The 16,445-nt window shown below is 41.0% G+C and overlaps 1 protein-coding gene across 2 annotated transcripts in view; it reads left to right on the top strand.

Annotated features, from left to right (window-relative positions):
- Positions 1–16,445, top strand: part of LOC143071137 (phosphatidylinositol 3-kinase catalytic subunit type 3-like) — an 86,694-nt gene that overhangs the window by 68,420 nt on the left and 1,829 nt on the right. For both annotated transcript variants that reach the window (XM_076245271.1, XM_076245272.1), the window contains 3 exons: positions 13,955–14,029; positions 14,940–15,108; positions 15,386–15,476. In XM_076245271.1, coding sequence (XP_076101386.1) covers positions 13,955–14,029; positions 14,940–15,108; positions 15,386–15,476 — 335 coding nt within the window. The remainder of the gene's footprint in view (positions 1–13,954; positions 14,030–14,939; positions 15,109–15,385; positions 15,477–16,445) is intronic.

A 16,445-nucleotide genomic window follows, 5' to 3' on the forward strand; every position in this document is an offset into this window, starting at 1 on the left:
AGAGGTCCCTCAATCTATAAGTTTGTCAGTAGTAGAACTACTTAGACCACTTGGCCACCGAGGTCCCTCAATCTATAAGTTTGTCAGTAGTAGAACTACTTAGACCACTTGGCCACCGAGGTCCCTCAATCTATAAGTTTGTCAGTAGTAGAACTACTTAGACCACTTGGCCACCGAGGTCCCTCAATCTATAAGTTTGTCAGTAGTAGAACTACTTAGACCACTTGGCCACCGAGGTCCCTCAATCTATAAGTTTGTCAGTAGTAGAACTACTTAGACCACTTGGCTTCAGAGGTCCCTCAATCTATAAGTTTGTCAGTAGTAGAACTACTTAGACCACTTGGCCACAGAGGTCCCTCAATCTATAAGTTTGTCAGTAGTAGAACTACTTAGACCACTTGGCTTCAGAGGTCCCTCAATCTATAAGTTTGTCAGTAGTAGAACTACTTAGACCAATTGGCCACAGAGGTCCCTCAATCTATAAGTTTGTCAGTAGTAGAACTACTTAGACCACTTGGCCACCGAGGTCCCTCAATCTATAAGTTTGTCAGTAGTAGAACTACTTAGACCACTTGGCCACCGAGGTCCCTCAATCTATAAGTTTGTCAGTAGTAGAACTACTTAGACCACTTGGCTTCAGAGGTCCCTCAATCTATAAGTTTGTCAGTAGTAGAACTACTTAGACCACTTGGCCACCGAGGTCCCTCAATCTATAAGTTTGTCAGTAGTAGAACTACTTAGACCAATTGGCCACCGAGGTCCCTCAATCTATAAGTTTGTCAGTAGTAGAACTACTTAGACCACTTGGCTTCAGAGGTCCCTCAATCTATAAGTTTGTCAGTAGTAGAACTACTTAGACCACTTGGCCACCGAGGTCCCTCAATCTATAAGTTTGTCAGTAGTAGAACTACTTAGACCAATTGGCCACCGAGGTCCCTCAATCTATAAGTTTGTCAGTAGTAGAAACTACTTAGACCACTTGGCTTCAGAGGTCCCTCAATCTATAAGTTTGTCAGTAGTAGAACTACTTAGACCACTTGGCCACCGAGGTCCCTCAATCTATAAGTTTGTCAGTAGTAGAACTACTTAGACCACTTGGCTTCAGAGGTCCCTCAATCTATAAGTTTGTCAGTAGTAGAACTACTTAGACCACTTGGCCACCGAGGTCCCTCAATCTATAAGTTTGTCAGTAGTAGAACTACTTAGACCACTTGGCTTCAGAGGTCCCTCAATCTATAAGTTTGTCAGTAGTAGAACTACTTAGACCACTTGGCCACCGAGGTCCCTCAATCTATAAGTTTGTCAGTAGTAGAACTACTTAGACCACTTGGCTTCAGAGGTCCCTCAATCTATAAGTTTGTCAGTAGTAGAACTACTTAGACCACTTGGCCACCGAGGTCCCTCAATCTATAAGTTTGTCAGTAGTAGAACTACTTAGACCAATTGGCCACCGAGGTCCCTCAATCTATAAGTTTGTCAGTAGTAGAACTACTTAGACCACTTGGCCACCGAGGTCCCTCAATCTATAAGTTTGTCAGTAGTAGAACTACTTAGACCACTTGGCCTTCAGAGGTCCCTCAATCTATAAGTTTGTCAGTAGTAGAACTACTTAGACCACTTGGCCACCGAGGTCCCTCAATCTATAAGTTTGTCAGTAGTAGAACTACTTAGACCAATTGGCCACCGAGGTCCCTCAATCTATAAGTTTGTCAGTAGTAGAACTACTTAGACCACTTGGCTTCAGAGGTCCCTCAATCTATAAGTTTGTCAGTAGTAGAACTACTTAGACCACTTGGCCACCGAGGTCCCTCAATCTATAAGTTTGTCAGTAGTAGAACTACTTAGACCAATTGGCCACCGAGGTCCCTCAATCTATAAGTTTGTCAGTAGTAGAACTACTTAGACCACTTGGCCACCGAGGTCCCTCAATCTATAAGTTTGTCAGTAGTAGAACTACTTAGACCACTTGGCCACCGAGGTCCCTCAATCTATAAGTCTGTCAGTAGTATAACTACTTAGACCACTTGGCTTCAGAGGTCCCTCAATCTATAAGTTTGTCAGTAGTAGAACTACTTAGACCACTTGGCCACCGAGGTCCCTCAATCTATAAGTTTGTCAGTAATAGAACTACTTAGACCACTTGGCCACCGAGGTCCCTCAATCTATAAGTTTGTCAGTAGTAGAACTACTTAGACCACTTGGCCACCGAGGTCCCTCAATCTATAAGTTTGTCAGTAGTAGAACTACTTAGACCACTTTGCTTCAGAAGTCCCTCAATCTATAAGTTTGTCAGTAGTAGAACTACTTAGACCACTTGGCCACCGAGGTCCCTCAATCTATAAGTTTGTCAGTAGTAGAACTACTTAGACCACTTGGCTTCAGAGGTCCCTCAATCTATAAGTTTGTCAGTAGTAGAACTACTTAGACCACTTGGCCACCGAGGTCCCTCAATCTATAAGTTTGTCAGTAGTAGAACTACTTAGACCAATTGGCCACCGAGGTCCCTCAATCTATAAGTTTGTCAGTAGTAGAACTACTTAGACCACTTGGCTTCAGAGGTCCCTCAATCTATAAGTTTGTCAGTAGTAGAACTACTTAGACCACTTGGCCACCGAGGTCCCTCAATCTATAAGTTTGTCAGTAGTAGAACTACTTAGACCAATTGGCCACCGAGGTCCCTCAATCTATAAGTTTGTCAGTAGTAGAACTACTTAGACCACTTGGCTTCAGAGGTCCCTCAATCTATAAGTTTGTCAGTAGTAGAACTACTTAGACCACTTGGCCACCGAGGTCCCTCAATCTATAAGTTTGTCAGTAGTAGAACTACTTAGACCACTTGGCCAGAGGTCCCTCAATCTATAAGTTTGTCAGTAGTAGAACTACTTAGACCACTTGGCCACCGAGGTCCCTCAATCTATAAGTTTGTCAGTAGTAGAACTACTTAGACCACTTGGCTTCAGAGGTCCCTCAATCTATAAGTTTGTCAGTAGTAGAACTACTTAGACCACTTGGCCACCGAGGTCCCTCAATCTATAAGTTTGTCAGTAGTAGAACTACTTAGACCACTTGGCTTCAGAGGTCCCTCAATCTATAAGTTTGTCAGTAGTAGAACTACTTAGACCACTTGGCCACCGAGGTCCCTCAATCTATAAGTTTGTCAGTAGTAGAACTACTTAGACCAATTGGCCACCGAGGTCCCTCAATCTATAAGTTTGTCAGTAGTAGAACTACTTAGACCACTTAGCCACCGAGGTCCCTCAATCTATAAGTTTGTCAGTAGTAGAACTACTTAGACCACTTGGCTTCAGAGGTCCCTCAATCTATAAGTTTCTCAGTAGTAGAACTACTTAGACCACTTGGCCACCGAGGTCCCTCAATCTATAAGTTTGTCAGTAGAAGAACTACTTAGACCAATTGGCCACCGAGGTCCCTCAATCTATAAGTTTGTCAGTAGTAGAACTACTTAGACCACTTGGCTTCAGAGGTCCCTCAATCTATAAGTTTGTCAGTAGTAGAACTACTTAGACCACTTGGCCACCGAGGTCCCTCAATCTATAAGTTTGTCAGTAGTAGAACTACTTAGACCAATTGGCCACCGAGGTCCCTCAATCTATAAGTTTGTCAGTAGTAGAACTACTTAGACCACTTGGCCACCGAGGTCCCTCAATCTATAAGTTTGTCAGTAGTAGAACTACTTAGACCACTTGGCCACCGAGGTCCCTCAATCTATAAGTCTGTCAGTAGTAGAACTACTTAGACCACTTGGCTTCAGAGGTCCCTCAATCTATAAGTTTGTCAGTAGTAGAACTACTTAGACCACTTGGCCACCGAGGTCCCTCAATCTATAAGTTTGTCAGTAGTAGAACTACTTAGACCACTTGGCCACCGAGGTCCCTCAATCTATAAGTTTGTCAGTAGTAGAACTACTTAGACCACTTGGCCACCGAGGTCCCTCAATCTATAAGTTTGTCAGTAGTAGAACTACTTAGACCACTTGGCCACCGAGGTCCCTCAATCTATAAGTTTGTCAGTAGTAGAACTACTTAGACCACTTGGCCACCGAGGTCCCTCAATCTATAAGTTTGTCAGTAGTAGAACTACTTAGACCACTTGGCCACCGAGGTCCCTCAATCTATAAGTTTGTCAGTAGTAGAACTACTTAGACCACTTGGCTTCAGAGGTCCCTCAATCTATAAGTTTGTCAGTAGTAGAACTACTTAGACCACTTGGCCACCGAGGTCCCTCAATCTATAAGTTTGTCAGTAGTAGAACTGCTTAGACCACTTGGCTTCAGAGGTCCCTCAATCTATAAGTTTGTCAGTAGTAGAACTACTTAGACCAATTGGCCACCGAGGTCCCTCAATCTATAAGTTTGTCAGTAGTAGAACTACTTAGACCACTTGGCTTCAGAGGTCCCTCAATCTATAAGTTTGTCAGTAGTAGAACTACTTAGACCACTTGGCCACCGAGGTCCCTCAATCTATAAGTCTGTCAGTAGTAGAACTACTTAGACCACTTGGCCACCGAGGTCCCTCAATCTATAAGTTTGTCAGTAGTAGAACTACTTAGACCACTTGGCCACCGAGGTCCCTCAATCTATAAGTTTGTCAGTAGTAGAACTACTTAGACCACTTGGCCACCGAGGTCCCTCAATCTATAAGTTTGTCAGTAGTAGAACTACTTAGACCACTTTGCCACCGAGGTCCCTCAATCTATAAGTTTGTCAGTAGTAGAACTACTTAGACCACTTGGCTTCAGAGGTCCCTCAATCTATAAGTCTGTCAGTAGTAGAACTACTTAGACCACTTGGCCACCGAGGTCCCTCAATCTATAAGTTTGTCAGTAGTAGAACTACTTAGACCACTTGGCTTCAGAGGTCCCTCAATCTATAAGTCTGTCAGTAGTAGAACTACTTAGACCACTTGGCCACCGAGGTCCCTCAATCTATAAGTTTGTCAGTAGTAGAACTACTTAGACCACTTGGCCACCGAGGTCCCTCAATCTATAAGTTTGTCAGTAGTAGAACTACTTAGACCACTTGGCCACCGAGGTGCCTCAATCTATAAGTTTGTCAGTAGTAGAACTACTTAGACCACTTGGCTTCAGAGGTCCCTCAATCTATAAGTCTGTCAGTAGTAGAACTACTTAGACCACTTGGCCACCGAGGTCCCTCAATCTATAAGTTTGTCAGTAGTAGAACTACTTAGACCACTTGGCTTCAGAGGTCCCTCAATCTATAAGTCTGTCAGTAGTAGAACTACTTAGACCACTTGGCCACCGAGGTCACTCAATCTATAAGTTTGTCAGTAGTAGAACTACTTAGACCACTTGGCCACCGAGGTCCCTCAATCTATAAGTTTGTCAGTAGTAGAACTACTTAGACCACTTGGCCACCGAGGTCCCTCAATCTATAAGTTTGTCAGTAGTAGAACTACTTAGACCACTTGGCTTCAGAGGTCCCTCAATCTATAAGTTTGTCAGTAGTAGAACTACTTAGACCACTTGGCCACCGAGGTCCCTCAATCTATAAGTTTGTCAGTAGTAGAACTACTTAGACCACTTGGCTTCAGAGGTCCCTCAATCTATAAGTCTGTCAGTAGTAGAACTACTTAGACCACTTGGCCACCGAGGTCCCTCAATCTATAAGTTTGTCAGTAGTAGAACTACTTAGACCACTTGGCTTCAGAGGTCCCTCAATCTATAAGTCTGTCAGTAGTAGAACTACTTAGACCACTTGGCCACCGAGGTCCCTCAATCTATAAGTTTGTCAGTAGTAGAACTACTTAGACCACTTGGCCTCCGAGGTCCCTCAATCTATAAGTTTGTCAGTAGTAGAACTACTTAGACCACTTGGCCACCGAGGTCCCTCAATCTATAAGTTTGTCAGTAGTAGAACTACTTAGATCACTTGGCTTCAGAGGTCCCTCAATCTATAAGTTTGTCAGTAGTAGAACTACTTAGACCACTTGGCCACCGAGGTCCCTCAATCTATAAGTTTGTCAGTAGTAGAACTACTTAGACCACTTGGCCACCGAGGTCCCTCAATCTATAAGTTTGTCAGTAGTAGAACTACTTAGACCACTTGGCCACCGAGGTCCCTCAATCTATAAGTTTGTCAGTAGTAGAACTACTTAGACCACTTGGCTTCAGAGGTCCCTCAGTCTATAAGTCTGTCAGTAGTAGAACTACTTAGACCACTTGGCCACCGAGGTCCCTCAATCTATAAGTTTGTCAGTAGTAGAACTACTTAGACCACTTGGCTTCAGAGGTCCCTCAATCTATAAGTTTGTCAGTAGTAGAACTACTTAGACCACTTGGCCACCGAGGTCCCTCAATCTATAAGTCTGTCAGTAGTAGAACTACTTAGACCAATTGGCCACCGAGGTCCCTCAATCTATAAGTTTGTCAGTAGTAGAACTACTTAGACCACTTGGCCACCGAGGTCCCTCAATCTATAAGTTTGTCAGTAGTAGAACTACTTAGACCACTTGGCCACCGAGGTCCCTCAATCTATAAGTTTGTCAGTAGTAGAACTACTTAGACCACTTGGCTTCAGAGGTCCCTCAATCTATAAGTCTGTCAGTAGTAGAACTACTTAGACCACTTGGCCACCGAGGTCCCTCAATCTATAAGTTTGTCAGTAGTAGAACTACTTAGACCACTTGGCCACCGAGGTCCCTCAATCTATAAGTCTGTCAGTAGTAGAACTACTTAGACCACTTGGCCACCGAGGTCCCTCAATCTATAAGTCTGTCAGTAGTAGAACTACTTAGACCACTTGGCCTCCGAGGTCCCTCAATCTATAAGTTTGTCAGTAGTAGAACTACTTAGACCACTTGGCCTCCGAGGTCCCTCAATCTATAAGTCTGTCAGTAGTAGAACTACTTAGACCACTTGGCCACCGAGGTCCCTCAATCTATAAGTCTGTCAGTAGTAGAACTACTTAGACCACTTGGCCACCGAGGTCCCTCAATCTATAAGTTTGTCAGTAGTAGAACTACTTAGACCACTTGGCCACCGAGGTCCCTCAATCTATAAGTTTGTCAGTAGTAGAACTACTTAGACCACTTGGCTTCAGAGGTCCCTCAATCTATAAGTTTGTCAGTAGTAGAACTACTTAGACCACTTGGCCACCGAGGTCCCTCAATCTATAAGTTTGTCAGTAGTAGAACTACTTAGACCAATTGGCCACCGAGGTCCCTCAATCTATAAGTTTGTCAGTAGTAGAACTACTTAGACCACTTAGCCACCGAGGTCCCTCAATCTATAAGTTTGTCAGTAGTAGAACTACTTAGACCACTTGGTTTCAGAGGTCCCTCAATCTATAAGTTTCTCAGTAGTAGAACTACTTAGACCACTTGGCCACCGAGGTCCCTCAATCTATAAGTTTGTCAGTAGAAGAACTACTTAGACCAATTGGCCACCGAGGTCCCTCAATCTATAAGTTTGTCAGTAGTAGAACTACTTAGACCACTTGGCTTCAGAGGTCCCTCAATCTATAAGTTTGTCAGTAGTAGAACTACTTAGACCACTTGGCCACCGAGGTCCCTCAATCTATAAGTTTGTCAGTAGTAGAACTACTTAGACCAATTGGCCACCGAGGTCCCTCAATCTATAAGTTTGTCAGTAGTAGAACTACTTAGACCACTTGGCCACCGAGGTCCCTCAATCTATAAGTTTGTCAGTAGTAGAACTACTTAGACCACTTGGCCACCGAGGTCCCTCAATCTATAAGTCTGTCAGTAGTAGAACTACTTAGACCACTTGGCTTCAGAGGTCCCTCAATCTATAAGTTTGTCAGTAGTAGAACTACTTAGACCACTTGGCCACCGAGGTCCCTCAATCTATAAGTTTGTCAGTAGTAGAACTACTTAGACCACTTGGCCACCGAGGTCCCTCAATCTATAAGTTTGTCAGTAGTAGAACTACTTAGACCACTTGGCCACCGAGGTCCCTCAATCTATAAGTTTGTCAGTAGTAGAACTACTTAGACCAATTGGCCACCGAGGTCCCTCAATCTATAAGTTTGTCAGTAGTAGAACTACTTAGACCACTTGGCCACCGAGGTCCCTCAATCTATAAGTTTGTCAGTAGTAGAACTACTTAGACCACTTGGCCACCGAGGTCCCTCAATCTATAAGTTTGTCAGTAGTAGAACTACTTAGACCACTTGGCCACCGAGGTCCCTCAATCTATAAGTTTGTCAGTAGTAGAACTACTTAGACCACTTGGCCACCGAGGTCCCTCAATCTATAAGTTTGTCAGTAGTAGAACTACTTAGACCACTTGGCTTCAGAGGTCCCTCAATCTATAAGTTTGTCAGTAGTAGAACTACTTAGACCACTTGGCCACCGAGGTCCCTCAATCTATAAGTTTGTCAGTAGTAGAACTACTTAGACCACTTGGCTTCAGAGGTCCCTCAATCTATAAGTTTGTCAGTAGTAGAACTACTTAGACCAATTGGCCACCGAGGTCCCTCAATCTATAAGTTTGTCAGTAGTAGAACTACTTAGACCACTTGGCTTCAGAGGTCCCTCAATCTATAAGTTTGTCAGTAGTAGAACTACTTAGACCACTTGGCCACCGAGGTCCCTCAATCTATAAGTCTGTCAGTAGTAGAACTACTTAGACCACTTGGCCACCGAGGTCCCTCAATCTATAAGTTTGTCAGTAGTAGAACTACTTAGACCACTTGGCCACCGAGGTCCCTCAATCTATAAGTTTGTCAGTAGTAGAACTACTTAGACCACTTGGCCACCGAGGTCCCTCAATCTATAAGTTTGTCAGTAGTAGAACTACTTAGACCACTTGGCCACCGAGGTCCCTCAATCTATAAGTTTGTCAGTAGTAGAACTACTTAGACCACTTGGCTTCAGAGGTCCCTCAATCTATAAGTCTGTCAGTAGTAGAACTACTTAGACCACTTGGCCACCGAGGTCCCTCAATCTATAAGTTTGTCAGTAGTAGAACTACTTAGACCACTTGGCTTCAGAGGTCCCTCAATCTATAAGTCTGTCAGTAGTAGAACTACTTAGACCACTTGGCCACCGAGGTCCCTCAATCTATAAGTTTGTCAGTAGTAGAACTACTTAGACCACTTGGCCACCGAGGTCCCTCAATCTATAAGTTTGTCAGTAGTAGAACTACTTAGACCACTTGGCCACCGAGGTCCCTCAATCTATAAGTTTGTCAGTAGTAGAACTACTTAGACCACTTGGCTTCAGAGGTCCCTCAATCTATAAGTCTGTCAGTAGTAGAACTACTTAGACCACTTGGCCACCGAGGTCCCTCAATCTATAAGTTTGTCAGTAGTAGAACTACTTAGACCACTTGGCTTCAGAGGTCCCTCAATCTATAAGTCTGTCAGTAGTAGAACTACTTAGACCACTTGGCCACCGAGGTCCCTCAATCTATAAGTTTGTCAGTAGTAGAACTACTTAGACCACTTGGCCACCGAGGTCCCTCAATCTATAAGTTTGTCAGTAGTAGAACTACTTAGACCACTTGGCCACCGAGGTCCCTCAATCTATAAGTTTGTCAGTAGTAGAACTACTTAGACCACTTGGCTTCAGAGGTCCCTCAATCTATAAGTTTGTCAGTAGTAGAACTACTTAGACCACTTGGCCACCGAGGTCCCTCAATCTATAAGTTTGTCAGTAGTAGAACTACTTAGACCACTTGGCTTCAGAGGTCCCTCAATCTATAAGTCTGTCAGTAGTAGAACTACTTAGACCACTTGGCCACCGAGGTCCCTCAATCTATAAGTTTGTCAGTAGTAGAACTACTTAGACCACTTGGCTTCAGAGGTCCCTCAATCTATAAGTCTGTCAGTAGTAGAACTACTTAGACCACTTGGCCACCGAGGTCCCTCAATCTATAAGTTTGTCAGTAGTAGAACTACTTAGACCACTTGGCCTCCGAGGTCCCTCAATCTATAAGTTTGTCAGTAGTAGAACTACTTAGACCACTTGGCCACCGAGGTCCCTCAATCTATAAGTTTGTCAGTAGTAGAACTACTTAGATCACTTGGCTTCAGAGGTCCCTCAATCTATAAGTTTGTCAGTAGTAGAACTACTTAGACCACTTGGCCACCGAGGTCCCTCAATCTATAAGTTTGTCAGTAGTAGAACTACTTAGACCACTTGGCCACCGAGGTCCCTCAATCTATAAGTTTGTCAGTAGTAGAACTACTTAGACCACTTGGCCACCGAGGTCCCTCAATCTATAAGTTTGTCAGTAGTAGAACTACTTAGACCACTTGGCCACCGAGGTCCCTCAATCTATAAGTTTGTCAGTAGTAGAACTACTTAGACCACTTGGCTTCAGAGGTCCCTCAATCTATAAGTCTGTCAGTAGTAGAACTACTTAGACCACTTGGCCACCGAGGTCCCTCAATCTATAAGTTTGTCAGTAGTAGAACTACTTAGACCACTTGGCTTCAGAGGTCCCTCAATCTATAAGTTTGTCAGTAGTAGAACTACTTAGACCACTTGGCCACCGAGGTCCCTCAATCTATAAGTCTGTCAGTAGTAGAACTACTTAGACCAATTGGCCACCGAGGTCCCTCAATCTATAAGTTTGTCAGTAGTAGAACTACTTAGACCACTTGGCCACCGAGGTCCCTCAATCTTTAAGTTTGTCAGTAGTAGAACTACTTAGACCACTTGGCCACCGAGGTCCCTCAATCTATAAGTTTGTCAGTAGTAGAACTACTTAGACCACTTGGCTTCAGAGGTCCCTCAATCTATAAGTCTGTCAGTAGTAGAACTACTTAGACCACTTGGCCACTGAGGTCCCTCAATCTATAAGTTTGTCAGTAGTAGAACTACTTAGACCACTTGGCCACCGAGGTCCCTCAATCTATAAGTCTGTCAGTAGTAGAACTACTTAGACCACTTGGCCACCGAGGTCCCTCAATCTATAAGTCTGTCAGTAGTAGAACTACTTAGACCACTTGGCCTCCGAGGTCCCTCAATCTATAAGTTTGTCAGTAGTAGAACTACTTAGACCACTTGGCCTCCGAGGTCCCTCAATCTATAAGTCTGTCAGTAGTAGAACTACTTAGACCACTTGGCCACCGAGGTCCCTCAATCTATAAGTCTGTCAGTAGTAGAACTACTTAGACCACTTGGCCACCGAGGTCCCTCAATCTATAAGTCTGTCAGTAGTAGAACTACTTAGACCACTTGGCCACCGAGGTCCCTCAATCTATAAGTCTGTCAGTAGTAGAACTACTTAGACCACTTGGCCACCGAGGTCCCTCAATCTATAAGTTTGTCAGTAGTAGAACTACTTAGACCACTTGGCCACCGAGGTCCCTCAATCTATAAGTCTGTCAGTAGTAGAACTACTTAGACCACTTGGCCACCGAGGTCCCTCAATCTATAAGTTTGTCAGTAGTAGAACTACTTAGACCACTTGGCCACCGAGGTCCCTCAATCTATAAGTTTGTCAGTAGTAGAACTACTTAGACCACTTGGCCTCCGAGGTCCCTCAATCTATAAGTTTGTCAGTAGTAGAACTACTTAGACCAATTGGCCACCGAGGTCCCTCAATCTATAAGTCTGTCAGTAGTAGAACTACTTAGACCACTTGGCCACCGAGGTCCCTCAATCTATAAGTTTGTCAGTAGTAGAACTACTTAGACCAATTGGCCACCGAGGTCCCTCAATCTATAAGTTTGTCAGTAGTAGAACTACTTAGACCACTTGGCCACCGAGGTCCCTCAATCTATAAGTTTGTCAGTAGTAGAACTACTTAGACCACTTGGCCACCGAGGTCCCTCAATCTATAAGTTTGTCAGTAGTAGAACTACTTAGACCACTTGGCCACCGAGGTCCCTCAATCTATAAGTTTGTCAGAAGTAGAACTACTTAGACCACTTGGCCACCGAGGTCCCTCAATCTATAAGTTTGTCAGTAGTAGAACTACTTAGACCACTTGGCCACCGAGGTCCCTCAATCTATAAGTTTGTCAGTAGTAGAACTACTTAGACCAATTGGCCACCGAGGTCCCTCAATCTATAAGTTTGTCAGTAGTAGAACTACTTAGACCACTTGGCCACCGAGGTCCCTCAATCTATAAGTCTGTCAGTAGTAGAACTACTTAGACCACTTGGCCACCGAGGTCCCTCAATCTATAAGTCTGTCAGTAGTAGAACTACTTAGACCACTTGGCCACCGAGGTCCCTCAATCTATAAGTTTGTCAGTAGTAGAACTACTTAGACCACTTGGCCTCCGAGGTCCCTCAATCTATAAGTTTGTCAGTAGTAGAACTACTTAGACCAATTGGCCACCGAGGTCCCTCAATCTATAAGTCTGTCAGTAGTAGAACTACTTAGACCACTTGGCCACCGAGGTCCCTCAATCTATATGTTTGTCAGTAGTAGAACTACTTAGACCACTTGGCCACCGAGGTCCCTCAATCTATAAGTTTGTCAGTAGTAGAACTACTTAGACCACTTGGCTTCAGAGGTCCCTCAATCTATAAGTTTGTCAGTAGTAGAACTACTTAGACCACTTGGCCACCGAGGTCCCTCAATCTATAAGTCTGTCAGTAGTAGAACTACTTAGACCACTTGGCCACCGAGGTCCCTCAATCTATAAGTCTGTCAGTAGAATTTGTATTTAAACATATTAATTATTTGGTTCCCAACTCTTGGTTAATCTGGAAGACCTGAGAACTAGCATTTTAGACAGCTATAAGATTAATATTACCAAAACGGTCATACACACTTGTATTAACTTAGTACAATACGCACAAAATAATATACTTCCCACTGCTTCTTTGGATTCAATTATCATGATTATTTTCTTGGGATTTATCATTAACAAAAAATTGCAGTTTGTCCATATTTTATTTTGTGGTTTTGACAATCTCTGCATACAAGGCATCTAGAAAATTTTATTTCATGGTACACATGTACCCACAAAACCCACAAAAATTTGTATACAACAAGTGCTATGTATATGTAACGGAGGGGGTCGGTGACGACACCTCCCGGGACGTGTAGTGGCCAGTACTTCGCCCCTATTCGACCATCGGGATACCTGATATCAGATTATGGCTGAATAACAGACAATAAATCAAATGAAAACTATATTTTATTCACAAATGTACAATAATTGCATTAAACAAAGTCGGAAAGAAAACCGTAGTCAGAAAACTTTCTAAACTGAAGTTCAAAAATAAAGTAATTTCAAATGAAAAAATGAAAATGAAGTGTTCCCAGAGTTAGTCTTAAAAGTAAAATAAAGTATATTTGCTTCGCGTTGTGTTTTAAAGTAGTAAAATTGCACCAAAAAGGGGTGACTAACTCTGGCGAACTGCACCGAAGTGGTGGCTAACTCTAGACTCGAGTAGTACTAATTTTAGTTCCAGCAAGTATTTGGAGGCCTGTGCAAGGCCGACTCCTACTGGATATGAAATGATATCCTAAACATGTCATTAAACAGGCTAACTTTAACATAAAAGGTACTGAAGAAAAGTTAAATAAATGAATATTCTTAAAACATTATAAAAACATCAAAAGTTAAATACTAAAACAGTTAAATTAACATACTACTTTTATCCTACTAAATTTAAATCAAATTTAACTTAAAATAAACATTTAAATACTAAATAATTAATCTGTCCAAATTAAGGGGAATTAACCTAGGCACACCAAGGCACATCATTTACATATAAAACCTTTTTTGGAAATCACATAGTACCATCTGTAAATGTAAGAGAAGAACAGATTTTAGTCTGTCTCAACTAGGATCAGGTTTAGAGAATAGCAATATGTTCATGAGAGATAAAATTTTGTATGGGAAAAGAAGATGATTGGTGAACTTTGTAGTTGCACTGAACTATAAAATGAACTATGATTACTCCCTAAGAGTTAAATGATATCTGGGTAAAAATGTGTTGTTATACTGGTATATTATTGTTTAAACTAATTCTTTATTACAGCTGGCTACTGTGTGGTGACATATTTACTAGGTGTTGGTGACAGACATTTAGATAATTTACTTCTGACAAAAAATGGTTAGTAACAACAACTACTCAGTATGACAAAATAGGATGAAAAGAAAACATTGGATATAAATACTTCATATATACAGTTGTATTTTTTAATATGTTTATTCCATGATCTGATGAATTATAACAGTATAATATTATATTGGATACCAATGTTTCTACACAATTGATTATTGATGAAGATCATTTATATATGTTCAGAAATCTTCTGTTGCCCTTTTTACAAAAAATGTTAAGTGTAAAATTTATCGTAAATCTAAAATGTTCCTTAACAATTCAACTAAATAGTTTTATCGTAAGATTAATTTTACACTTGAAATTTTTTGGTGAAAACGTCTACTAGTCTTTTTTGTGTTGTTGGGTTGTTGTCTTATTGGGATATTGTGACATGTTATTATTTAAACAAAACAAAAAACATTACAAATCAGAAAGGTCCAGTTAGTGCTAATTTTGACCTAAATGTCGAAATAAGTGAGTTGAAAGTTTTTTGACATTTTTTAAACCCTTAAATGTCTATATCAGTTGATTAAATTAGTTTATACAAAAGATTTGAACTGATTTGGTTATGAGATACAGGCTTAGTTACTAATTAGAACAAGGAGATCATGGAGTTTTTAAATGTTGGATAAATATGAGTGCAAAATTGTCACTTTCAATACATTTGTCATTTTAATGTTTAGAAGTCTTTCCATTTAGATAATGTTTTGGAAAAAGGTAAACAGTTGACTGTTACAGGGAAATGTTATGTTCAAAGTATTTCAGTCCTTGTGTCAAATAGATAATGAAACAAAAAATTATCAGAAATGAATCAACTGTTATGTTTGACCATATCTTTTATTTCCAAGAAAATTATTCCGTGTAGATTTTTGCTCTATTTCAGACATGTTGTTATATTTAATTGTTTCGTTATTTCCAGGAAAATTATTTCATGTGGATTTTGGTTATATACTTGGACGTGATCCAAAGGTTCTCCCCCCTCCAATGAGACTCAGCAGAGAAATGGTAGATGCCATGGGAGGAACAAATTCTGATCATTTCCATGACTTCAAAAAACACTGTTACACTTCATTTCTTGCTCTAAGAAGGTAATGCATATTAGGTTTTTTTAAGTGCATTGGAATTTTATGGAAAAAAAATATTGTGATGATTGAAAAAAAGAAAAGTTGGAAGTTGGGTGATAATTTAATGGAGAACAGACTTGTTTCTTTTTTTAAGTGCATGAGAATTTAATGAAGAATTGGGTTTATTTTTTTACCATAATAGTGATTGAAGAAAGATAGGAAGTAGTTGCATGTTCATTCATTGCAGACATTAAACAGACAAAAAGTTTAGGGTGATGTATTTATTGCTATATATTTACAGGTCCGCCAATCTTATATTGAATTTGTTTGCCCTGGTTGTAGATGCCAGCATTCCTGATATTGCACTAGAGCCTGATAAAACGGTGAAAAAGGTAATGCACTTATGTTTACAAAGATATCTGAAGCATAAGTAATTTCTTGTTTGAAATTATGTGGCTACCTCCAGCTAGATATGACATTACTCTACTTGAATATCCAGTGTTTGTTATCTAAACATGTCTTCTTCTTTTTTATTTAAGCAATTAGAAATAAAAAATATTACATTATACACTAAAGAATCTTATTTTGTAATGATAGTTTTGTTACCTGTGTATGAACATGTATGTCTAGATTATAGGATTTTCTACACATTAATTTCGAAAAATATCAGCTGCAATCCACAATGTGAACATTTATGACGAGTTAGCTTCACAGTGTGTGGAGTGGCTGATAATTTAGGATATATATATGAAGAAAACCCAATTATCTATGTAGCCTTCTATTACTTGTCTTTTTCTCTTCCCTGAGACACTTTTACGCTTTACAAAAGCAAGCTTGATAACTTCACCTCAGACATTGTGACATCACTGATAATACCTGCTCTGGTCTCAAAGCCGTGATACAAGTATTACCTGGAGACTTAGCAGGGTGATTTTGGCAAAGGGGAGGACAGTAAAATTGAATAATATGCCTGAAATAGAGGCGGATAATACCAAAGTGATAGCAAAATGAAAACATTACCAATACCTCGGCAACATTGAAAATAACCTAACGAGAACCTCAGTCTTCATAATACTACATAGTTAACTGAGTTACATGAATCCGATCAAAACTGATGGTGATCTCATGTGCTCTGGAAGGGGGAGATGATCCTGTTCCTAATGTGAGACTGTTGTATATGACATATTGTTTTTCATATGGGAAAGGTCACCAGAATACTATAAAAAAAAAGAGGAGAAAGACACAATCGCTAGAAACATAAATAAAAATGTAGTTTAATATTATGAAAATTAATTTAAAAAAGAAGCAACAGGATAGAAAAGTCAGAGAATAATGAACAGCCCAATTATGTTGCAGTTAAA

The sequence above is a fragment of the Mytilus galloprovincialis genome, chromosome 4 (assembly GCF_965363235.1).
Source record: "Mytilus galloprovincialis chromosome 4, xbMytGall1.hap1.1, whole genome shotgun sequence".
NCBI lineage: Eukaryota > Metazoa > Mollusca > Bivalvia > Mytilida > Mytilidae > Mytilus > Mytilus galloprovincialis.